Source organism: Cricetulus griseus (genome assembly GCF_003668045.3).
Source record: "Cricetulus griseus strain 17A/GY chromosome 1 unlocalized genomic scaffold, alternate assembly CriGri-PICRH-1.0 chr1_1, whole genome shotgun sequence".
In the NCBI taxonomy this organism is placed as follows: domain Eukaryota; kingdom Metazoa; phylum Chordata; class Mammalia; order Rodentia; family Cricetidae; genus Cricetulus; species Cricetulus griseus.
The window spans coordinates 211141593-211167720 of NW_023276807.1; the positions used below are offsets into that span (position 1 = coordinate 211141593).

The 26128-nt window shown below is 44.2% G+C and overlaps 2 protein-coding genes and 1 pseudogene across 2 annotated transcripts; all 3 read right to left on the reverse strand.

The window, feature by feature from the left end:
- Positions 1-753: 753 nt before the first annotated feature.
- Positions 754-3106, reverse strand: LOC100756053 (mast cell protease 1-like). The gene is made up of 5 exons (XM_027390058.2): positions 3052-3106; positions 2391-2541; positions 1735-1870; positions 1280-1534; positions 754-900 (listed from the first exon to the last, which is right to left on the reverse strand). The coding sequence occupies exons 1-5, from the start codon at positions 3104-3106 to the stop codon at positions 754-756; spliced, it is 744 nt and encodes a 247-aa protein (XP_027245859.1).
- Positions 3107-8464: 5358 nt separating this feature from the next.
- LOC100755757 lies at positions 8465-9217 on the reverse strand (annotated as a pseudogene).
- Positions 9218-19098: 9881 nt separating this feature from the next.
- LOC100755462 (mast cell protease 8-like) lies at positions 19099-22126 on the reverse strand. The gene is made up of 5 exons (XM_027390057.2): positions 21946-22126; positions 20617-20767; positions 20161-20293; positions 19702-19956; positions 19099-19297 (listed from the first exon to the last, which is right to left on the reverse strand). The coding sequence occupies exons 1-5, from the start codon at positions 21998-22000 to the stop codon at positions 19145-19147; spliced, it is 747 nt and encodes a 248-aa protein (XP_027245858.1). The 5' UTR covers positions 22001-22126; the 3' UTR covers positions 19099-19144.
- Positions 22127-26128: the final 4002 nt, after the last annotated feature.

Below are 26128 nucleotides of genomic sequence, written 5' to 3' on the forward strand. Positions count from 1 at the left end.
AAGGGATGATACTCCTCTGTTGTGGCTGCTGCAGCCTCAGACACCTTCCAGGGACTTTTGAGGGCAGGCTTTCCTCTAGCTGCAGGTGCAATATTGAGAGGATGGTGATGGTGGGACAGGTGTTGGGGACACAAGCTACCGACAACCATCTCTGACCTAGACTTGGGACTTTGCTGTGATGTGTGGAAAAGATGCAGTGGCTAAGGCATGGGGTTTGTGGGAAGGAGAGATGAGGATAAGGAGAGAGGAGAAGAAAGGACGGTGCAGGAAAACAGCAGAGCAGTGCAATTACTCTGGGTGTGAAACCTTACAGTACACACCCATGTATGTTAGATCATACTCAACAATACACAATGCCAAAACCTGTGCCAGGAAATCAGGAGTCAAAATTGTTAGCTTGGCCAGAGAGTAGCCCTAAACAATTCTCCTCCATTCTGCTTGGAGAGGGCCTCGATGCGGGTGAGGGACCGAGTCAGTTTAGAGCAAGGAGTCTCCCAGCAGCTGGAGGTCACATCTTTATTGAGGTGCATTACAGGGAATAATTGAGCACCAGGGCATTGTGTGTCTTCGAGATTCTCTCAGGGGCAGGCTGAAGACAGGCTGGAGGCAGGCTGGGGGCAGGCTGTGGACAGGCTGGGACAAGATGGGAACAGGCTGGGGGCAGGCTGGGACAGGCTGGGGATTGGTCTTTTAAGCCCAAGGGGTACAGAAGAGCTCTGGCTTGGAGGCCCTGACTCAGGCTGGCAAGGCTCTTCAGCTATTTGCCCTTATGACTGTATTAATCCAGGGCACATATGGGGAGATTCGGGTGAAGACTGCAGGGGGCTTTGCGTCACCACGTCCATAAGATACAATACCATGGGCCACCCCAGCACACAGTAGAGGTCCCCCGGAGTCTCCCTGTGGGTTAGAAAAAACAGACCACTAACAAAGTCTCCTTTCCCCAACCACAGACCCCTCACCATAGCTAATCCCAGAGTAAAAGGAGTTCCCTTTCCTTATGAGCCATAAATTGGGGATTTAATTTTTTCTCTGGTCTTGTCCTAGTGCTTAGATGGTCTCCCTTCACTCCCCTCTTCTCTCTTTGGAGCCCTATGGGAAGGTTGCAGGCAGGGTTTGGACATGGGAATGAGACCTAGAGGGAGAATTTCAGTTCCCAGAGTGCTGGCAGCCTAAGAACACAGGCATCAGTCACGACAGACAGTGGAGAGTTGTTTGTCCCATTCCCTCCACTGACCCTGTCTCCAGAGGTGGGGAGGAAAAGTAGGTGTGTACTCACCTTGTATGCTGATCTTATCTTCCTGGGGCTGCCCACACAGACCTGGAAGTCATACTTGTAGTTCGGATAGTATTTACAGGCCTCTTTATCCATGATTCTCAGCTTCACCTCCCTCAGTTTATCTGATGCTGGCTCTGTCACTCCAGTTCTTCCCCAGCCAGCTGCCCGGCACATTTTTCCAGGTTTAATAAAGTCGGACGGACTAGGCAGGGGAACTGTGTCCACAGCAGGAGTCATCATAGCTTTCCTTTGAAGCTGCAGGGGGAAGGAGAGAGGACGTGGTAACCCAGAGAAGGATGCTGTCTTGGACATGGGTCTTTTCCCACTGGGGTGGTAAGGATATGGAATTCAGGGGTGGGTTCTGAGGAAATGGGTTGGACAAGAGAAAATTCCAAGGCCTGAGCCAGGAGAGTTAAGGAGGGGAGAGTTAAAAAGGGCAAGAAAAATAATGGCACCTTCAGCAACATGATGTCATTCAGGTTGGAATAGAAGCTGTAATTTGGGTGAGCGATTTGTTTTTTGACTTTTATCTTCTGCTGTGTGGATTCTGTCTTGCTCACATCATGAGCTCCAAGAGTGACAGTAATTTCTCTGTTGAAAGAGAAGAGAGGCAATAGAAAGTGCTGGTCTCATGAGGAGGATGCATTTTGAGCAGAGGGACACTAGGGTCTTCCTTATCCCAGAGTAGAGCCACTTGAGAGACTCTGATTGTACTTGAGACAGGGCTCCCAGCCTTCCCAGAAGGAAGGAGCTCAAGGAAAGACAGGACTGAGATCTAGCCACCCCCCAGTATTGGGACTGAACTTTACATGTGGTGGACAGGCACTCTGTCATTGAGTTACACCCCAGCCTGAGACTGAGAGTTCTGGGGACATCAGGACAAGAGGAAAGCAATAGTTTGTCCCTCCTGGAGCCCTGCTTAAAGCTCTGCCCTCTGAAAATGGACATATAAATAAAATGGTTCAATGAGTGACTTTGTGTCCCTTTGTCCTCTGGGTATATGTAGGAGCCCCTCTGGAGATGAGCAGAGCTGGGACTATTCCTCAGGCCTCTGCTGCTTTGTGATTCTGGTTCGTGCACTTCTTCACACGAAGAGAAAGAAGCCTCTTACTTTCCTTTGCAGTGTGCAGCCGTCATCACAAATTCTGGGGTTATGAGGAATCCCCCACAGCTGGCAGTAAAGCCTCTCTCAGTGATGATCTCCAGATAAGCCATGTAAGGGCGGGAGTGTGGCTTTGACTCCACACCACCAATAATCTCCTCTGGAACAAAGAACCCCGAGTCTCGAGTCACAGACTTGCAGGACACCCCGACACAGTGATGGCAGAGGGATGGGGGCCGAAGATGAGTGACTGCTCCCCAGCCTACCCCAACCCTCATAGGCTCAGGCCCCTCTGAGCATAATTTCATCTTTCCACCCAATGATCTCTTCTCTCCAGACCTCCCTGTCCACCATATAACCCTACATTTCCGAATGCAGTGCTCATTCAGGTTTCTGAATTGCCAGTTCATTGAGACACCAATTCACCCCCTCATGCTGTCTTCCCCAACGCTAATGGAAAGCCAGAGAAGAGCTGCCTATCAGAAGGGAGCATTCTGATGGAACAGTGTGAGGGGGAGTTCATTTTTCATTCTTACTTGACCTAAGAGATTTCCCCTGAACTAACATGTAAAGGACCCTGCCTCATTTTAGGGTCTCTATTACCCAAGTGAACAGATTTGGGGCAGTTGCTGAAAAAGTCAGAGGATAGGGAGATAGAGACCAAACTCACCAGCTCCAGCTTCAGGAGGCAAGAGAAGGGCCAACAGGAAGAGCAGGGCCAGCATTTTCCCACTGGTACAGCTTGTGGTTAGCCTCTGCTGTGCTCCTCCTGCCTGGTCCCTGCTTTTATAGTTCCAAAGTTGGAGGAAGGGAGGGCTGGAAACCACAGAGCTGGCCTGGTCAAGCTTTATCTTCCTTCTTAGAAATTCTCATGACTCTGTTCTCTGATGGTGCTGAATCTGTGACCAGATCCTGAGAGTCCTGGATCCCATGATGGGGTGTCCACTCCACCCTCCAAAGCTGCTCCTCCAAGGCAGGACAGTGACACAGAGGATGGGGGACCTAGGTCAGGGATTATGTACCTGTCCTTGTATACAGTCAGGTATTATTGTCAGCTTTGAGGTCCCTGCAAGCGTATGTGTCAGGACTCACCTCTGTCGTTTTAGCACAAACACAGGCCTCCGTAGTGTGTGAAACACAAGGGTGTGAGTACCGACATTTTATTTACAAAAATTGGTGATGGGCTGATTAAGCCTTATGGCCATCATGTGTGTTGACAAGTGGGAGGGCATCTCAGATTTATTCAAGTAAGTAGCAGATGATAGAGTGTGGCTGAGAGAGAAGAAAGAATGGGGAGAGTGTATTGAATACTCAGTAAGTATATCAGGCAGGACAGAGACCTAATGCCAGTGGTCCTCAACCTTCCTAAAGCTGCGACCCTTTAATACATTTCCTCATGTTGTGGTAACCCCCAACCATAAAATAATTTTCTTTGCTACTTCGTAACTGCAACCTTGCTACTGTTATAAATCATAAATATCTGGTATACCAAAAATCATCCTGTTCATACTTTGAGAGCCATACTTGCCTGATAACAACATGCCTTCCTTGCAGATCAGTATTTGAGACCTTACCTGGTGCTTTCATCATTTCATGTAGCACTGCTCTCAGTCAAACAGGGACATGCCATTGTTTACAAATTTTATTCTTGCTTAATTGATTACAATTTGAAATGCTGTGCATCTTGGAATAGTTGACATATTGGTACATTTCTGGTCTGTGCTTTCTTTAGACCCCACCAACCCTGAGCATTACTGTTTCCATGTTACATATGAGGCAATCTAGTGTTGACAAAATGTCATAGTCATTAAATACCAGAAATTGGTCTTAAATCAGTTGCTGCTTGACTCCCTTCCAATAACTTTTCTTTGCGACAGCTTGCTTTGCTTTGTTGGAAAAAAAAAGCAAGAGGAAGCAACCAGAGGATCCCAGGGGGTCAGTTCATCTGTCTATAAGCTCACCAGGGAGCACGGCTCATGTAGACTTTCAGTTCAGATTGGACCCTATAGATTAGAGATCCTCCCTGGAAGTAAGAACAGGGACCTCTTCTGTTCATCAATCTAGATGTAATTTAAAGGTCTCACAGATCCTGTTGTAAGTGATAAAATGTAGTACCTGTAGTAGTGAAATGATTATTCATGGTATGCATAATCCTGACACTTAACCAATGTCACCCATGGGTATCTGCAATGCAAGGCAAGGCTTCGGGTGAACAAGCATTTGCAATCACAGATCATAGGAGAGTAAAGTGGTTAGTTCATTGTATCTAAGTACTCAAGAACATAGGTAAAGAACATGATGGGCTTTGGACAGTATTTTTGGTCTAAATAAGGATGAGGAATTTTTCTTTTTTTAGGATAAAAATAATTTATTGTGAGGAATTTTCTAAGAAAAAATCATGCAGCTAGATTAATGTAGCATCTCAAAGACTCAAAGATTAGGTATCTCAATCAACTATACAGTTGGCATTGACATTCTGGAGTCTTGGAACTTTGAAGAAAAAGTCTAGATCTGGTAGAAAGAGGCATTGATTACCATATGGAGCCTCAACTAGTTCCCAGGCTTGGGCCTGACCATCAGAGCTCTTTGCAAGATAGAGGCTGCATGCCCTTGAGGAAAGTCCTGGCCCCAACTTTGTTTGTATTTCCTTCCTTTGCTTCCTCAGAGCTACAAGGGGCCGTCTAAGCAGAGTGATATGGATTATAGAAAAATAGGAATCCAGTTTTTGATTATTGTACACTGCATCTGACCTGATAACACTTTGTAAAGAATTTCTGTGAAGTCCCAGTTTGAGGATGGGCTTTGGAGATGGTCTATACACTGTGTCCTAAATGAATTCTTTCTCTTTCTCCAGTTCTTGAATACAGAGGTAGGAGAGACACAGTCACCTATTGGCATCATCCCCATAGTAGTTGCCTGATTCAGGAAATGACCTTATGATAGAAACTAGTGGAAAGCACCACAACTGCCTCTACTTACCAAAAGGCAAACCAGGGCATGCTATTCATGGAGTTATTCAGGAGTCAGTGCAACTGACACTTTATTGAACGTTGCAGAAAAAGCGATCCTGGAGCCCTGCAGTGAATTATTGAAATTTTACCAGATAGCAACTCCAGATGTAGTTGCTCTTGGTGTAAGTTTTATTGTTGCTGCAGCTGATGCATTTTTTGTAGCTATCAATTTGGGGAAATCATTGACATGCATCATTAGGGGCAGTAACATCCATTGCAGGGAGCCAATCATGTTACACTGATGGTATCATGTTCATTGGGCTTGGAGTGAAGGAGGTATCAACTTCCCAACGTATAGACACCTTGGGAAGACACAGTCTTGCTGCAAAGTATGAAATAAATATAAAATGTTGTGGGATAATCTTTTTGCACACTAAGAAGATGTGTCTCTGCCAAGGCACCTTCTGATTGGTTTAACAAAGAGCTGAACAGCCAGTAGCTAAGCAGGAGAGGATAGGTGGGATTTCAGGTAAGAGACAGGAACTCTGGAATTAGACGCAGAGAGTCCATCAGCGAGATATGAAAGAGTTGGATGTACAGTGTGGAGAAGAGGTAACAAGCCACATGACAGAACGTAGATGAATATAAACAGGTTATTTAAGTTTTAAGAGCTAGATGGAAACAAACTTGAGCTAAGGCCAAGCTTTCATAATTAATCAAAAGTCTTTGTGTCATTATCTGGGAGTTGGTGGATCAAAGAAATTCTGGCTATACTAAAAACATTGACTTTAGAAAAGTAGCCAAGGTTTCAATCAGCTGTCTCTTCCTAATTGAAGTTGTTGCATCTGGTTCCTCCAACCCCAAGGAAGAGGTAAAATCCTCACTTGGTATTTGGATGGGAAGCTGATAGACAAAGAATGTTCACACCTGGCTTATGTGTGGATCCCTGTGATAGTCTAGTGCCACTTGAGTGTGTATGTTTGGAATAATACAAGCCTACTTGGTGGTATCCTGGAAGATGTTCATACAGAAGTTCAAACCCCAAATAAAAGCATCCTCACACTTCTAGGGGAAGACCACCTAGTCTGTAAACATAGTAAGATGTAGCAACCACAGTCATTTTTATTAACTCCCCTTTTCTTTTGGACAGTTGTAGATTCCTGTGCATTTGTAAAAAAAAATATTAACCAGAGCCATCTTGACCTTCATCTTGTCCAGAGACAATGTTTTAAATTTAAAATGTTTGTTTTTAGAAATTTTATACAGGAGTATTCTATTCATAGCATTATCATGCCTCCCTTTCCCCCTCAAACTCCTTTCACACTCCCCCACTCTGTCTCAAATGAATGGCCTCTTCTTCTTTAATTATTATTATTATTATTGTTGTTGTTGTTGGTGTGTGTGTGTATACACATACTACTGAGTCCACTTAGTGTTGCTGGTATGTACATGTGTTTAGGGGTGACCACTTGGGACTGGATAACTTATCAGGGCCCTGGTCCACAGAGAAAACTAGTTCCCCCTCTTCATTTATAGCTGAGGTCTCATCCTCAGCTCCATCCACAATTGCATGTCCACTGGTGGTATCACTATGTAGTTCTTGTTTAGGTAATCATTTGCTGACAGTTCCTAGGCATGGATTCTCTGTTATGACTAAAAGACACTATTTTGTAGCAGGCATTGTGGCTGGCTGGCTCTTACACTCTATCAGCCTCTTTTCTGTGATGTTTCATGAGTCTCAGGTGTAAGGTTACATTGTAGATGTATCCTTTGTGGCTGGGCACCCCATAGTAACTTATTCTCTGCATTTACCCACTTGTGGTCTCTATAACAGTCTCCATCTGTTACACAACAATGCTTCCATGAGGGTTGAAAGCCACACCTACTCATGGGTCTAAGCCTTAAGTGTGCAGAATACAGTAGAACTTACATCTGTTTAAGGAAACAGTAGGCTCTCTTCTAGCTTCACAGCACCAGCATAAATTTCCTTCTACGGAAATTAAACCCAATTAAACAGTTGCTGGTTACCTTCAAGATGTGAGTACCGTTATTGCACCACTGTGAATATCTTGCCAGGCTGCCATTGCTGTGGTTCCTAAGTTTTACAATTGGGTGGGACTATTGATTGCCTTTTTTTTCTTTCTGGTTCAATTGTGCCTTTATTCACTTAGTGCATCGAAGTGTACAGGTGTTTTATAAATGAAGGCCGCCCCTCTGAGCAGTGTTTTTAAAGCAGTATTACAGGAATCCTTATTGATCGCACCGTAGTTATAAAAACCAGGGACATACTGACATACACAACCTACATAAGATAGGGTAGTCAGATAGAATGATGCAAATAAAATCACATTGAAAGCAAGTAGACAGTTGCATGCAGGGAGGGGGAGGGGTGCCTGTAAGGGGCTAGGATATCATGTGGCTGTGTTGGCTTCCCTCCATGACAGCAGGCAGTTCTGAGATTCTCAAATCACAAGCATGAGTGAATCACCAAAGATGGTCTGAGTAGACCACATGCAGGTAGCAGGAAGCAGTGGTTTGCTTTAGTTGGAACTGGCCATGGATATCTGTCAAGAATCTGTGTCTCCTGCTGCTGTCGTCTTCACAGCTGACATCTAATGTACTGACATGGAGTGGGAGAATCTCAACAGCTGTCTGATAGAACTACCCTTACAAAGACAGCTATACACTAACAAATTATCTATAGCTGGAAGCTAAATGCAGATGGAGTGCATTTGAACTTCAGAGTTGAGTCTGCATTTGACAGCTGCATCCTGATGCCAGCACTGCACACCTGCTTACTCCCTTCCATGAAGCAGGTATGGGCCAGACAGAATCCAAACCAGGAGAAAAACACTTTGCTCTGCAGCCTACTTAGATGCTGGGCCAAACGACCCTTGTTCAAGGCTGGAACTGGCCTCTGAGCAGCAGTGAGTATCTGGTAGCATCTAGACAGCAGCAACCAAGCATCCCTGCACTGTTGAGGGTAGCATGGTGCTGCAGCTGGGGGTCAGGACCAGGCTATGTTAAGCCATATCCTACACATCTAACCTGTTTTGGGCAAAGCTAGAGCTCTCTGGGGGCCTCTGCTAGACAACCTGGGCAGAGGGACTGCTTAGGCAGACTTCTCTACTGAGTGGAAGCCCTTTTAGAGAAGGCAGCAGATCCCAGGAAAAGAATGTACCCCTGATGCTGCTGTTCCATTTTAAATGCCTACTGAGGAGAAAAATGTCAAAATAACTTGGTCTGTTTTATTGGCAACTTAGGATGCAAAGTATTTTATTTTTTTACACTTCTAAAGTTTGAACAGAAGAAAGCCTAGTTTAGATGAGTTTCCAAGCTGAATGCGCTTGCATGAAGCTCAGTTTCTTGCTGACAAACAGTTCCTAACACCCTAGGTGGGCGCCTACGTTCTGATCTGTGAATGGTAAGCTGACCAGCGTCTGCTGGTAACATCCCTTTTTTCCTTGATAAGGGCTTAACAAACATTAGGCATTGTTCTAGTCTTACACAGCTAGTGCTGTTCCGAATGTCTCCTGGGAGGCATACACCATGTACAGAAATCCATCTTCCTCTTTCTCACTCTCGTACACTTCAGAGATGGGCGTGGACACGCTCCCCATGCTGTGCTCGTTCACCAGGAGGAAGAAAGCTTGATTGGCGTTAAGCTGTAAGCGCCTTCTAATAATCTTGGTAAGATCACTCATGTTCACATGATCGGGTACAAGGAACTTGGTGTTGTCCAGGACAGGCAGTTGCTTCTACCCTTGTATCGCTCTATTATCACTGGGATCTTGGTGGGGTGCTGCTCCCGGATGAGCCGGACATCTTCCACTCTGTTCGAAGCTGCAAGCTGCGGCGCTGTTTGAAGGTCTTCGCGGACTGCATGGCGCGGGAGTCTGGAGTCGGAGGCTCTAGCTCCCGCTCCCACTTCCCTTGTGTCTCCTCAGCTTGGAGCTGAGTCAGGTCTGATTTTTTTTCTTAACATGAGGTGGCAGACCATGTTCTCATTTAACATGGTAATGGAGCACAGCAAGCCCTGTTGTTTCCAGGTGTATAGGTATACGTCATCACACTTGCCTGAAAGCAGGCTTCCTTCCTTCCTTCCTTCCTTCCTTCCTTCCTTCCTTCCTTCCTTCCTTCCTTCCTTCCTCCCTCCCTCCCTCCCTCCCTCCCTCCCTCCCTCCCTCCCTTCCTTCATGTTTACTTTTTGGACAGAGAGTTTCCTTTTGTAGAGGGAACTACCCTGGGATTTACAGTAATACTCTTTTCTCAGCTTCCTGAGTGTCTGAGTCTACAAGTGTGAGCCTCGATGCCTGGCCTGACTGGAAGTTTTGATGAGGGAAAGCAGCGTCTGAAGACATTTCTCTGAGGTTATGAGTGAGTAATGAGTATTGAGCATAGAGGACCAGAGTTCTGCTTCTGGTACCCAGGTCAAAGAGCTCAGAATTGCATGTAACTCCCACTCTAGGGAATCCAATATCTCTGACTTCTCTGGGCACCTGCACTCTTGTGCACACACACACACACACACACACACACACACACACACACACACACACACACACACACACATATAATTAAAAAATAATAAAAAAGAGTCCGGTGTTGGTGGCGCATGCCTTTAATCCCAGCACTCGGGAGGCAGAGGCAGGTGGATCTCTGTGAATTCGAGGATAGTTTGGTCTACAGAGTGAGTTCCAGGACAGCCTCCAAAACAATGCACAGAGAAACCCTGTCTTGAAAAACCAAAAAAAAAAAAAAAAAAAAAGAATTAATTTGGCTTTTACTAAGAGTAAAGGAAAGCGTTGTTGGGGATGAGCTTGGTGGGGTGGAGGAGCAGAGCTTGCCTAGGGTACCCAAAGCCCTGACTTCTACCCTCAGCATTGTGTAAACTGGGTGTGTTGGACTGGAAATTAAAAAAGCTCTTTCATTACTGAATGATGAGTGGATAAAAAGGAATCAAGGAAGACATAAAACATATAGAAATAGGAGGAGCACTACCAAACTCCTTCTTCTTCAAGCCAGTTTTAGGCCAACACCAAACCAGGTAATGAATAAATAACGACAAAAACGAAGAGACAAAGAAAGGAAGTGAGAAAGAGGCCAACTGCACTGATGAACATAGGCTAAAAAATTCTCAGTACAATGCTTGCAGAGCAAATGCAGACATTCATCCAAAAGATCATCCACCATGACTTCGTGGTCTTTATCTGGAGATGCAGAGATAGATCAATGTATGTAAGTCTGCAAATGTAGCAAACCATATAAATGGATGCAAAGATAAAAACCACATGATCATCTCAATAGATTCAGAAATGGCCTTTGATGAAAATCCAACATGCCTTCATGATAAAAGTCCTAGAGAGACTAGGACAGGAGGAAATGCACCTAAATGCAATAAAAGTTATTTATGAATAGCCCAGTGATATTTTTGTGAAACTGTAGCACTATATATCAACAAGAAAATTGTTGATGATACATCCACAATTATTGTTATTATCATTATCATTATTATTAGTTTTTTTGAAACAGGGTTTCTCTGGGTAGCCCTGGCTATCCTGGAACTCACTCTTAGACCAGGCTAGCCTCATACTCAAAGATCCACCTGCCTCTGCCTCCAGAATTCTGGGATTAAAGGTGTGCGCTACCACTGCCTGGCTCCACAAATCTTGTTAATACAACACAAAGTGGTGTGTGTGTGTGTGTGTGTGTGTGTGTGTGTGTGTGTGTGTGCGCGTGTGTGTGCTTGCATGCGTGTGCATATGTTTGTGTGGAGTATTTAGTTCTAAGCAATTTTCCACATGTGTTGAACATGTGAACACACAGTAATCAAGGTAGAGAAAGGTTTCCCTGTGATCGCCCTTTTTGTTGTCCTTCAGCCACACCCCTTCCTACCGTGATATCTTACTCTATTTACTGTCTTTCCCTTTAGTTCTTAATTAGCACAGCAAGTAACAAGTTTTCCTGCAGCATTTTCTCTTTTCTTTAACTTTGCGGACTTGCACTCTGTTCCCCTTCTCTGGCCCCATTCCTGTTTGTGCACTTTCACGTCATCTTCCTCCCTTAAAGCACCCTTTATCCCTCTTTCATGCCTCCTTTCTACTTTCCTTGTCTCTACACACACGCACTCCACATAAATAAAAACAATGTAAAAGTTAGAAGCTAAGGTGTTTGATTTTCTGAGCTTCGGTTACCTCATTTAATATAGTTCCAGTTTTTATCCATTTTCTTGCAAACTTCTTTTTTTAAAATGACTGAACAAAGTTCTATTGTACACATGTACCACATTTTCATTATCCATTCAGTAGTGGATAAGCATCTAGGCGGGTCCTAGTTCCTTGCTACTGTGAACAGAACAGTGATGGACACAGATGTGCAAGTCTCTGTGTTTGGGTTGTGCTCCCCTGGCATCAGCCCAGAAGTGGCACATTTGGGTCATATGCTAGAGCTTTTTACTTTACCCACACCATCGCTAGCACACCTGTCCCTTGCTGTGTTGATGGCGGGCATTGTTTTGGAGACAGACTCTCTCTAGGTAATCTTAGCTGTCTTTAACTCCACAAACCTCTGTCTCTGCTTCCTCAGGGATTGCAGCTATTCTATGTTACTCCAGGATATATTTTTTTTAAGTATTTTGTTTTTATTTTTGGTATTTTCTCTTTTGCTTTTTCACTCTTTTACTTTTACACTTTGAGAAGCAAGCTGTTATACTTTGCATAGCCTCTTCAGCTGTAAGTCCTTAGGACACAGTAGTGATCCTTACACCCATGCTATATTCAGGAAAAGGTGTCTCAATAGCTAGAGGCACTGAAACTTCTGGAGAAGAAAGGGAGACAGTAGGCAGGGGAATTGAGAGGAGGAGACTAGGATGAACTTGGTGAATAACCTCAAATTTCATAAGGGACGTCATATGGGTGAAGGCACAGTCATTTCCTGAGGAGCTCAAAAGTCAGAGAGAGAAGGGACATCATTGGAATGTGCCTTGCTTATCATATGGGCAGGCTCAAAGGAGGCAGCCTCTTTGTTGAGAGATTGCTTATGAACATAACATGTTAGCCAATAAATAATGATATTGTTTAAGAGGAGTCTTCACAGTTTGGGTGAAGCCTCTTACATCAGGGATGCTTCTCTTATGATCCTGTGATGCTGTCTGTCTGTCTGTCTGTCTGTCTGTCTGTCTGTCTATCAGTTCTTATCATGAGGCCCCATCAGAAGGTTTCTTCATCTTAGCCTCCAATCTATTAATGGTCTTCTTGCTGGGAGCAGTCCTGGCACTAACATTCCCTTTCACATGCTTCTATGAGGCTTATTTGTCTTATCATATCATTGTTGCTGCCAGTGTGAAGCTACTAAGTTCCAGAACAGGTGGGACAGGAGTCAGAGGTCCTGGCCTCAGGGTACATGTTCTGAACTTCCTTCTGTGGTACCTCCTCAATGAGGATCTCCTTGGAAGTCTCCCATTAGCTCTTCAGGATCTGAAATCAATGATTTCCAAGATATGTTTTTTTCATTGTTTTGGGATTCCTTCTGTCCCACTCTTTTTATCTTTGCTCACTCATTTGGATTTCGGGAAGCAAAGTGATATAATTCACATAACCTCATGGGTTAGGCCACCAAGAGGGGTGAGAGGGGTGATAAACTGATCCTTCAGCTCTAAGCTTGTGGAATGGAGGTCCTGGCCTGTGTAGACACACCACCGATCCTCACCCCTCCCCAGTGTGAGAATCTTACTTTTCAGAGGAAAGTTAGCCACACATAGTATATCCAAGAAACCCCATGCTCCTTTCAAACTTCTTTCTCTATCAGTTGTGATGGATAGTTTTGCTGGGTGTAATAGTCTGGATTTTTGTCTATGATCTTTTAGAGCTTGTAGAACATCCATCTAGGCCCTCTGGCTTTCAAGGTTGCTATTCTAATGGGCCTGCCTTTATATGTGACTTGGTGTTTTTTCTTTACAGCTTTTTGTATTGTTTTTTCATTCAGTACATTCATTTAGTGTTTTGATTATCATATATTGTGGGGAATTTCTTTTCTGGTCCTGTGTATTTGGTATTCTGTATCCCTCTCATACCTTATAGGGATCTCTTTCTTTAGATTGGGGAAATTTTCTTTTATGATTTGTGCCTTTGACCTGGGTTTCTTCTTCTTTATATCTATTGTTTGTGTGTTTGGTTTTTTTCATAGAGTCCCAGACTCCCTGGATGTTTTGTTCCTGTATTTTTTTTTTTTTGCAGATTTTTTTATTTGAATTAGAAACAAGATTGTTTTACATGTCAATCCCAGTTTCCTCTCCCTCCCCTCCTCCCCTACCACCCCCCTCCAACTAAAACCCTAACTATCACATATCCTTTCTGCTTCCCCTGGAGGGTGAGGTCTTCCATAGGGTGTCATCAGAGTCTATTGTGTCCTTTGCAATAGGGCCTAGGCCCACCCCTGTGTGTCTTGGCTCAGGGAGTATCCCTCTATGTGGGATGGGCTCCAAAAGTCCAGACCTATGCTAGGGATAAGTACTGATGTTCCTGTATTTTTAAAGATTTAGCTTTTTCTTTGACTGAGGCATCTATTTCTTGTCTTCAGTGTCTGATATTCTCTCTTCTATGTCTTGTACTCAGTTGGTGAAGCTCACCTCTGAAGGTATTTTTGTTATTGTTGTTGTTCTATTTCTTTTTTTTTGACTTCTTGAGTTTCTCATTTCCAGTTTTATTTCATTTGGGTTTTCCTTAGGGACTGTTTCATGTGTTAAATTGATTTTATTATTCCATTCAGTTGTCTGTGTTTTCATGATTTTCACTGAGCCATTTATTTATTCATATCTTCTTTAAGGTCTTTGAACATATTCACAATTGTTCTTTTGAAGTCCTTGTCTTTTGCTTCAGCTAAATTGCTTTTCTCTGTGTACAATAGGGTTGCTGGCTTCTTAAGGAGGTATATTGTCTTGGTTGCTCATGTTTGTGTTTTTGCACTGGGATCTAGGAATATTGAATTATGATGTTTGAAGTGTTTTTTGTAGATACCTGCTCTTGTCTTTGTTTGGTAGACTTTTTCTTTTTTTATTTAAATAACAATTTTCAGTTATTTTACATACTAGCCAGTTTCCCTTCCCTCCTCTCCTCTGATCTCATCCCCTTTCCCATCTACCCCCCTCCCTCTTCCATCTCCATTCAGAAAGAGACAGGCCTCCCATGGGTTTGCACAAAGTACAGCACATCAAGTTGAGGAAGAACCGAGCTCCTCCCCTTGAGTTGAGGCCTGGTCAGGCAATCCAGCATTGGGAACAGGTTGCCAAAAGTCAGCTAAGCAACAGGGAGAAGTCCTGCTCTCACTGTTAGAAGTTTTACTAAGAAACCACGCTGCATGATTGCCACATGCATGCAGGCTCCCTGACTGTTGATGTAGTGTCTGTGAGCTCCAGCAAGCTCCATCTGTCTCTGTGGTTTCCCTCATCCTGCCTCTCTTTCTTCTGCAAGACTCTCAGAGCTCAGGGAAGTCCTTGTCTTTGGGTTTCTGCCTCTGCTTCCGTCAATTACTGGATAGAGTATCTCTGATGGCAATTAGGAAGTCACAGGAGATGTTCAGGCACCCTCTCCAATATTGCTAGGAGTCATAGTTGGGGTCATTCTTGTGGGTGGTGGACTTTCTTTTCTTTGGTTGCTATTGCCCACTTTGAATCTCCTAGCCAATTGTGAAAGCTGTGGGTCCCCCGAGTCTCAGCCAAGTGTGCTTGCTGTGAGGTTCATTGAAAGAGAGCTGGTCTTCAGGTTGGCAAGAAGTTAGAATGAAATGGAGAAGGGCTAGAGGGAAAAGCTGAGAAGGGCATTAGGTCTACCTCAAGAGGCTGCATCCCTAGGAGATGGAGGTGGTTTGGGAGCAGGGCTCAGATAGGTAGCTGCAACAGACGTAAGGTTAAGTCTGGAGAGACCACCCGAGTCCCAGCCTGGTGTGGCTGCTATAGATTCCTGGTGTAGACAGGTTTTGAGGTTCTGTGGAGTCACACAGGAATGGAGATGGCGTAGGAGAAAAGGCTGCCAGGAAGTAGTAGTCTGGCCTCAGGTCTTCACTATGAGTCAGAGTCCCTAGGAGATGGACCTGTTATTTCAAAAGTTCTACGTCTTCTTCAATTCTAGTATAGTTTTGTGGAGTAAGAGGATCTGGGTTGGCAGTTGCACATACTTGGTGAGTTTGGTCTTTTCATAGAATCTCAGAGTTCTGTGTCTTGGATTTCATCTCAGTTTCTCTTCTTAGGGGACATTGTTATGGAATTGTTGAATTAGTAAGTTGGCATATTGTCTGTTTTTCACCTTGTTTTTTTTGTGATAGGAAATGAGAATTTGGGTTTAGACCGTTGGCTGTTTTGTTTTTATGAGCTTTTACCCCACCAGACTAGAATCATAGGGTGGCCGTACACTAGATGTCTTGGCTTGTCTCAAGGGGATGAAGCTCTGACTGGAATATGGGAACCAGTGCAGCGTGTTATACCAGATTCAAGTCTAGTCTAGGCCCATAGCAATCCTGGAGTGGCTGGGTTGTGGGTGGGGGGGTGTTGTGACATGGCCCCATAGATGGGGCAGGCTGGGTTCTCAATGGGATGGGAAAACTCATACAAGTAGAGGAGCAATGTGATATGAAACTGGTGGTGGGCTTAGATTTCTGGTGGAAAATCAGTGGGATCAGGGTAGCAATGTGGTAAGAACAGAGGTGGGCCATGGCACACCAGGATCCTGCCAGGGTGGGAGAACTCACCAGAGCTGGAGGGACCAGGCTGAACAAGATGGCAGAGAACTCTGTATCTTGATTAACCCCATTCCCATCACTGATAACTATTAAGGTGGCTTTCTGTGGCTGAGATGGGGTAGGTGACCTCCAAGGAGCTATAGACAGTGGATGGTTTCAGGGCAGGAATAATCACTGATGGCTACTGAGGGGTTTTCCAGGTTTTGGTGCATAGCTCCACATATGGGCATCACTACTGAGACTTAGCAGGTTATAAGAAACAAGCTGCCTTTAAACGTATTTATCAAGTGATTAGATAATAGATTGATATAAGTGCCTGTGTATGTGACTTGGCTCTTCTGTCTTGCAACTTTCAATGCCTATGTTTTTAATATTTTGACTGTAATAAGTCCTGGAGAATTTCTCTCCTAGGACTGCCTATTTGTTGTTCTGTGGGCCTCTTTTATTTGGATGAGTATCTCTTTCCTTGTATCTGGGAAACTTTCTTCTATGATTTAATTTAGAATATTACCCATGCCTTTGGCCTGGAGTTCTTTTCTGTCTTCTATGTCATGAAGTTGGGAGGGACCTTGTCAAGGAGTATCTGCTGAGAGTTAAATCAGGGATATGGAGAATACATATGATTATACTGTATACATGTATGAAATTCTCAAAAGTAAAGAACAATTAAAAATAACCTAAAACAGAACTAAACAAAAAACTCTAAAAAGCAGAAATATAAATGGCCAGTAAGAAATACTTTAGAATATCTTCAACATCATTAGCTACTAGGGAAATCAAGTATAAAGTCACTTTGGGATTCATCTCAGTCAGGTAGAATGGCCACCATCAAGAATATCAACAGAAAAAGCCTGTGTGGATGTGGGGGAGAGGTGACTCTTTACATTCCTCTTTGGTGTGTAAACTAGGTGCTGCCATGATGGAAATCAGCCTGAGGATTTCTCAAAAAAAAAAAAATAACCCACTAACTACAAATAAAACTACCATATGATCCACCTAAATCTCTCCTGGGCAATTATCCAGAGGAGTCTATAGCCTCTGGCATGGGTATCTGTACATCCACGTTCATGGCTGCCATATTTACAATAATTAGGGATGGAAGCAGTCTAGCTGCCCATGAACTGAAAATAGACAATAAGGATGTGGTACACATAAAAACCATGAAATTTTCAGGAAACTGGACGGAATGGGATTTTTTTTTCTGATTGAGCTACCCAAGCCTCAAATAACAAAGCTACACTTTCTTCCTCATATGAGGAGCCTAGCTCTATGGATGTTTGGCTTTGTGTATCTAACATGGAGTAACTGTAGAAGCCAGGAAAACCTGAAATAAATAAGGGAGGGGAGAATTTACCTTAAAGGAGGAGGAATCGTAAAGAATAGGACTAAAGGAAGGAGAATATTGAAGTAGAAAGGTTTAGGTTTGAAGAGAGGTAGGGGTTGGGAGCTGGAGGTTTGGGTTGGAGGGAAGAATTAACTGTGATAAAGAAAGTATAAAGAAGCCCCATGAAAATCCAGGTGTGCCCACCTGTGTAAGAGCAGCTTCACTGTTTTGAGAGTAACCAGCTGCTTTCTGATCAGATCAAAACCCACAGCATGGGCCGCATGAGACCCATGCCTGCTGCTGTAAGCCTGGCTAGTAACCTACAGGGGAGGCAGTGGGTCCATGTGGGGAGTGCATTTCTGAAGGTTTATTGAACTGACACAGGAGCAAACTAACTTCCAAAAACGTATGCTTTCCCTCATTGACAAAAGTGGCCTCCAGCCCTAATCAGAGACACCGTGAATCACGGTGAATGCAAAGAATCATTGCTGCCCAAGATGCACAAGTAAGTTATGGTCGTGAGTCCACCCTAGTCAAGTCGCTGATACCACCCCCTCTAAGGCTTAGTGAACATTATGGAAGAGGGCGTGGGAAGTATGGAAGATCTGTAAGGTAGGGTGAAGGGTTGCATAATTCCTTTCTCTAGACTTGATACTATTATTGCAGCCATCAGTTCACACCTACTGCAGTTACCAGCACTGGGCCCACAAAAAACCAGCCCTATCAACAATCAGTCAAGGAACAGGGAGGGGCTTGCAGGGCCCCACTCTTCGCCTCTGAACTATTGGCTATTGATAGATTCTGGGAGAGGAGGTAAGCACTGTTTTGAGTTGTATATCCACTGCTGAGCCTACCAGACTCCAACAGATAGATCCAAACCCACAGTTACACAGCTGGATTTTGTTAATCTCATGAGTCACAGAACTAAACTCATGGATATAAATGAGAGAGAGAGAGAGAGAGAGAGAGAGAGAGAGAGAGAGAGAGAGAGAGAGAGAGAGAGAGAGTTGAAGAGTTGTGTGGAGCGCCTCAGGTTTATAGGGATGTTAGGAAACTGCTTGGCAATGAGGATGTCCAATAAGCCTGGAGTCCATGTGAGAAACTGTACAACAAAGAAGGTATCACACTGCTATTTATGATGAGGGGCACAAACTGAGCTGGCCTGATTCTACAGGTCTAAGCACACAAGAATTGATCCTATTCTAAAGTTCCTGATCCAGGTGATGGAGCCGTCACGTGCAATCTCCTGAGTCCCTTTGATCAAGGTAAACAGAGGTGGATACAGTTCTAAGGTGAGATGATAGCTGGGTAGAGAAACCTTGGGGCACTGGACCAGGAGACCTGGGAGGGGCCTCAGAGAACAGTGGACTTCCTAGGACCATAGAAATTCCTTAGAGGAATGGGTAGAGTGAGAGGGGAGGGCTTTTGAACTCTCCATCCTTTGGTAGTCTGTTTAATTTGAGGAAGAATTTGGAAAGGAAGATGGCTTTCTTCTCAGAGTAAGGCAGTGCTCTCCAGGACTGACAGTACAGGCCTATGTGTGTGTTGATAGGATGGGGTCCATGCATAGGTAAGATGCGCAGGCTTAATGAGAAGTATCGGAAGACAGTGAGCATGAGACAAGGGGAGGGAGAAGGGAAGCTGGTGCACATAATATTTTAGCTATGCATTTGCAAAAGGGAACAGCTCTTTTATGAAGACAGATCTCTTTATTAATATTCAGATAGCTGTACCCCAGAATGTTGGACATTTGTCTTCTAGGGTTGTTGAAGGAGTTTCATTTTTTTCTGAATCCATGGTATAAAGCTTGAGATTCTGGTGAATACTTCAGGAAGGTCTCCAGTGCAATGGTGTTGGCTAACAATGCCCTGGGCCACACCATTACACACAAATGGTCCCCCAAAATCTCCCTGTGGACAGAAAAATGGCAAGTCTTAGTAAATATCATCACCTCTTGCCAGACTCATTTTCTCCCTGTTCTTCTCTGTTCCCACTAGGGCCTGGGTTTTCAGATGGAAAGGCTAACTGCCACCATTGACCTGGGTCCAAGATGGGATGGAGGTCAATGAACTCTGTGACTCTCTACCTAGAGTGTCTGGGCCTGATGTGTCTTTCTTCAGTCTCAGTAGACTCTAGCTCTCCTATTTTCCCATGGTTAAAGGACATATTTGGCTGAGGGAAAATGGTGGATCCCTGTGGGTTGATCCCTCCATAAACTCTAGACTAGCAGCAGTTGCACAGTGGGAGAAGGCCTGGCTGTGTCTACATTATAGCTCTGTCCCTGGAAAACATTTGAAGATGGCCATGTCCTTACATCAGCAGTAGCCTTCTTCTCCTTGGGGTTTCCCACACAGAGCTGGGTGGAGTTGTCGTAGCTTTTGTACATTTTTCGGCACACATCACTTTCTTGGACTTCTAGCTTCACTTCCTGAAGTTTGTCAGGCAGAGTACAGCCGGCCAGTTTTCCCCAGCCTGCCACTGTGCACACCTGCTTAGGTTTCACCCATTCCTGGCTCTTTGGAAGGGCAATGGTCTTCACAGCTTTATTGAGTTGAGCTTTGTGTTTCAGCTGGTAAGAAGGAAAAAGAAGATTCTGTTCTGTCACCTCAGTAAGCTTAAACCACAGATGGTGTTGACTGTATATTCCACAAATACAAAGCTCCCAAAGACCCAATCTATTGCCCTGGGACCATAAACCAGTCACCCAGAGAGAGGATTGGACTGATACAATAGTAATCTGTGGAGTGCTCCAAAATAATCAGGAAAATGGTACCTTCAGTAGCATGATGTCATTGACCATTTTTTCACTATTATAGTCCTCGTGGCGGATGACTTTAAGAACAGGGATGGGCTGGGTGTTTTTCAGTTCCTTGATATTGTGAACACCCAAAGTTACACTTATATTCCTTTGAAAACAAAATGGATTAAGTACAACATGGGAGCAATATATCCTTCTCTGAAATGCAGGTGGAAGGCTCAGCCCAAGGCAGAGCTTGGCTGAGTCAAATAGCAAGAAATTCATGAGGAAGGTTGTGTCTTAGGGCTTCAGAAGCATCTCTAGCCAATCAGATCCTTCACTGACAGCATTGGGTTCCCTGTCCCACAATCAGTTTAGGTCAAATAGGGAAAAGGGAGGTTGATCTTCGCCCTTGTTCTATTTTTAAGCGCTGCCTGCATCTGTTGTTACTGTTCAGTCCCAGGACACAAAGACCCTGTTGCTTCTCCTTACCTTCCACCACACTGAGCTGCTGTTATTACGACATCTTTTTCCACCAGGAAACCACCACATCGTTTTAGGTTTGATTTGATATCGTAATACCTTATGAATGCCATGTAGGGATGGGAGTGGGGTTTGGCCTCTGTACCCCACATTATTTCTCCTAAAAGAGAAAATTTGTTCTGAACCTCTGTGCTCATGGAAACTGTGCAACAAACGTGGTCGCTGAAATAAGGGACATATTCATGTCAGGAGAGTATGTGGATTTGACATGGATGAAGAAGAAAGTCTTTGGTAGTGTCTGTCACACACCAGGTAAATGTCTCTGGCTTCTGTGGGTGATCCCACAGGGCTTGAAGCATGATGTCATTTATTCCCTAGTTTTTAATTTCTTCTTGGACTAATGTTAGAACAAAGTTTTTCCCTGACTCACTTAAACCACATGTACCCATATAGGAAAAATTCAGCATACATTGTCCAGAAGACCTAGAATATATCCAACCAGCAACAGTCGCTTCACCTAGAGTCTTGCTCACTTAGGCACTGGGCTGAAGTTAGCATGAAGCACTATTGGGATAGAAAACACTGTCTTCCTTTTCTCTATTCTGATTCATGATACATAGCAAGGACACCACTCAGAAACAACAAGACTGTTGTACAAACCATGAAAATCTCTCAAATGTGCTATGACAGTAGGTTGGAGAGGAGTTTCCTAATGCAGTCTGAACCTCAGCATGGGATTGTCTTCTTAAGGCATGGAAATAGCCTTAGCTCTTAGAAGGAAGATCCCTACATAGAGTTGTAGGGATCATAGTGAAATGGGGAGATGGGTTAAGGGTCCTATGTTAACCTGTTACCATCAAACTGTGGAGAAGGGATGAAGCCACACTTAGTTGGCTCTGTTAGATTGTGGGGAGCTGTCATGGCAGATCTGTATGGCTCAGAAGAACAGAGACAAGGTAAAAGTGAAGCCTGGAGACAGGAATAGACAATTCTTCTAGTCTCAATCCACATGTTAGGCATGGGATAGAGCTTCTCACTCTTAGGTTTGGCCAAATAAACTTCCAGAAAATAAAAACTTCATTTTCAACTCTATCTTTCCTCTAGGGTCCTACGATAGTTTTGTAATTTCTTTCTGTTAGATGGGGAAGATCTGTCTTACTAAGTGCCATTACAAGTAGTTTGTTTTGATTTCAGAATCCATTTAACCAGCACTAGGCTGGGGCTCAGCAAACTTCTCAGATAAACTGAGTGAGGTGCAGACCTTAGAGCCTGACTGGGACACTATGGAAGTGTCAGTGTGACACACACAAGACTCTAGGGAGGGGAATGGCTGCTTACCTCCTTCAGTGCTGACTGGCAGGACAGCCACCAGGAGGCTCAGGAGCAGGAACATCTTCAGAGGTTCTGACCTGTTGTCAATTGTCACCTGTTTGTGCCTCACACTTTTAAACCTTTAGGTGTGGAAAGAGGGCCAGGACCGTTGACCATAAATTTCCTGTGTGAGATTTAAGATCTGAGTTCTTGCTGCATCTGTGTGGTGAGTGTGCAGGAAGCATCTTGTCAGTCAGTTGCTGGTGAGCATGACCCCATTCCCCACAGGAATGTTGGCCTCCTTGGAGGGAAGAAGAGCCTCCAGAGTCCTTCCACATAGAGCAGAGAGGGAGTCCCCTCCTGTCAGTGATCAGGTTATTGCAGAATGATGCCTCTGTGTTTTGAGTTTGTGATCAGGTAATTATGTCCTTGAGACATAATCTCTACATCCTCTATTACTCTCTATGAGAAAGTTATTTCTATTTTTTCAAGAGCATGAAGACTTTTGTTGTAGTTTCAAAAGTGCCTCTCTAAGACAATACCCTAGAAAAAAGCTGGGCCATCTATTAACATATGGAAGGTCTGGACACTACTGGGGGATGTGGGTAAGAGTAAAGATTTCGGATGAAGTGCCAGTGTGATGTTGATGACCCTGTCAGGAGGAAATGACAGAATAGGGGAGCTTTATAGAAAGGATTTGACAGACAAATACTCGGGACCCCATGGAGCCTATAAAGACATCTCACATGTTTAAATCATCTCAACAGCAAAGTAGTTATTGTCAGGAAAGGAGAGATGAAGAGCAGAATCTGAGCTGTGCTCTTCCTGCAGCGGGTCTGCTCTAGTTCTTGTTCCACCCTCACAGGGAAGAAGATGACATAAGCAAAGCTCTGCTTCTGCTCACTTCTTGGCATCTGCTGAGGAACCAGTTTCTGTCTCTCTGTCTCCCCTGAGAAAGCAGCTTCTCTGTCTCCCGTCCCTCCTGCAGTTTGTATCTGCAGGTGCTTTTGAATGTGAAACCCAAGTGCATTTCCTCTCAGAACTCCAGAGTCCAGCTGACATTTGATTGCACTTTTCTGGGCAATCTTGTCATTTAGTATAGTCAGGGAGACCTCTGGTGTCAGCTGCATGTAGTCCCCAGCTGACTTTGCATCTTTCACAGCACAGCTGGAGTAGTCAGACATATCCTCATCTTCATTTCCCTCCCAGGGGATGTGGAAGGGATTATTTTTGTTTTGTTCCTCTGTTAATTTACGTCCCCTCCCCTTCAACTGGCCAATGCTGAACACATTCAGTAATGAAGGAATAAGTATTCAATGTCTCTCTGGTACCATATTCTGTTAAAACAAAGTCCATGAGTGTGAACACCTAGAAAGTGAGAGATGCTCGATTATCAAGTTACTCCTGCCGCAGCTGATTATCATTTAGATGCATCTGGTCCTGCTCTGTCACAATGCTCACTTCTGATTTCTTACATCTTGATAGTGCCATCACATTTTCCTGGTAGTTAAACGACTTTCGAGAGATTGGGACAGGCTCTTTGGCTGGTCTTCTGCCTCTCACTTGGTTGGAGTCCCATTATCTCAGAGCTTCTTGGACCAGTTTACATTGTCAAGTAGGCATACTGTGAGTGTTCCTAGTGCTCCCTGTGGCATTTGTCAGAGGTCACTGCTGTTCTGTCCAAGGGACGGACAATATGTGCACAGAATTGGACATTATTTGGGGAATAAAGTTTGTTTGCTGGTTTGAGTATTTGACTGATGAATGTGTAATTCCCTTAAGACTTTCAGAGTAGAAAGAGGGGAAACAAACAGGTCCTGCCTTTTAATGGGGTAGTGTGTGTATGTGAGTGATAGGCCCAGAGGGCAATGAGAAAACGGGTCATATTGAAATGCAATAGTGTATATATACAATGTATGTTAGTGATGGCGGGCTCAGAAGGCAATGACAAATGGTCCCAGATCAGGCATGAAAGTAATCCATAAACAATTGTCATATTTAATGGGACAAAATAAATCACCGAGGTGCTGCCATGAGGTCAGTGGACTCTAAGTAGGAGAACCTCAGACAAGTGTCTAGGCCATGCAAGCCCTTTCCACTTGTGTCTGCACTCATCCTCACCTTTCCTGCCCGGACCTCTCTGTGGATAATGCCTCTGGGTCCCTGTTTCCCACAACTTCTGTTTCTGTGCTATGATCACAGATAGCAATGTAGACCTGGGCACTGCTGGGCTGTGATGTCAGCCACAGTTGGAGCCTTCTTCCTGGGGCTGAAAAGCTGAAAGCTCCAGGGGAAGAGGCGACTCATCAATACTTTATCTGAACAGCCCATGGTGTCACCCACCTTCTCTAGGCAACTTCTTCTTCCATTAAAGATTTGGTCTTCTTATATTCTCACAGTTTGTTCAAAATAAAAAAAATGCCATCCTTTCAAAATATAGGAAACAAAAGTTTGATAGTTTTAGTTGTTTCACTAGTAGAGAGCAATGGTGTCCTGTAGACCCACAACAGCCTGGTACAGCTCTCAATAACACTCTTCCTAGACATTTTTCATCTCTCTGTATGGAAACACTGAACATGGATGATAATGCTGTCCTGGTGCTTCCCTCGTCTGCCTTGATTTGCGTCTCTGCTGATCTGTGAAAGCCTGTTGTACAAACACCAGCATGTGGAGTATGATGCTACCTCATGCTTTAAACATGGTTGTTACTTTGTTTACCAACCAGACCCTATTAGATAAGCCAGGACTATGTTGTGTCCTAGAAAACGGGACCGTGTAAAAACTAGAGTGAGAGCTTGGGAGGTGGTGAGTTGATGACAGAAAATCCTTCTTAAATTCTTCTTTACGATCTGGACCACTAGGAGGAATCTCCCAGGAGGGAGTTTGATTTTATGTTCTTCTCAGCAGCTTATGACAGACCACAGGGGTCTGGGTTACCACAGTTTTGAATGTTTTGGAAGAAAAACATGAGAAGCAGCTGTGCGTTGGTGGTGCACGCCTTTAATCCCAGCACTTGGGAGGCCAACAGGCGAATCTCTGTGAGTTTGAGGCCAGCCTGGCCTATAGAGCGAGTTCCAGGATAGGCTCCAAAACAATACAGGAAAACCCTGTCTTGAAAAACCAACCAACCAACCAACCAACCAACCAACCAACCAACCAACCAACCAAACACCCAAACAAAAAAACAAAACAAAACCCCCCAAACATGAGAAGCTATTTTGTTTTGTAGTGGAAATAGACGTTGTCAGATTCATCTGAGAAAAGCCTGTATTCTTGCAGAGTTAAGGTGATATTCCTGTGCTGCTTGGGTATTTTTTTCTGCCTCTTTTGTATAGAAGCCACTGCTGTAAGAAAAAGGTACATGGAGTTGAGATATTTGTTGCTTTGCTTCCAGGAACCACACTCAAAGCCTGGAGTGTCTATTGAGCTGCTCATTGTGTCTGAGGATTGGAGCCTTCCTCACTGATTTAGTTTTCTTTTACCTGACCAGCTAACTCAGATTGAGGTTGTGATAGGAGGTCCCAACTGAAGGTAAACTCCCGCAACAGAGGATCTTGGGAAATGAATGGACTTCCAAGCACATGAAGACAGCAGACAAAGAACTGCTTAGTGAGAGTTTGTTGTGGGGGAAGATCAGAGTGGCACTGAAAGGATGGTGACTATGACAGATGTCCTACAGTAAGGACTATCAGATTGCATAGTAGCACTTTCTCCTTTGCTTCCAGAGATGGGAGAGAAGAGGGCAAAGATTCTTTGTGAACTGATGCTCTTTAGTGCAAAGAGTGCTGTAAAGAACCTCACAGACACTGTTAGATTGATGCTGAGAATCTTTTCGGGGAGTTTTTTGGTTCAGAGATGACAAATGACCCACCTTTAATATTCATCCAATTAAAGAGTCACACCAACACAGGAATCTTGTAGAAACAGGTAACAATATTACTACTCTCTGTGGTGTATGGATGTCTGAAATCCCCAGGGATGTAGGTTTCTAGTCAGTGGAAGGAGAAGGAATAGGTCAGTTGGTTTCACAAGAGACATTCTCTCCACATACATATTCTAGCAGAGAAAGCATCATGGAAATATTTAATTGGAGGAGCATTATCTAAGAGTGAAGACCATTGTAGCTGGGGTTTCTTTTTTCTTTTCTTTTTTGGGGGTGGCGTTTTCATGACAGGGTTTCTCCATATAGCTTTGGGGCCTATCCTGGCAA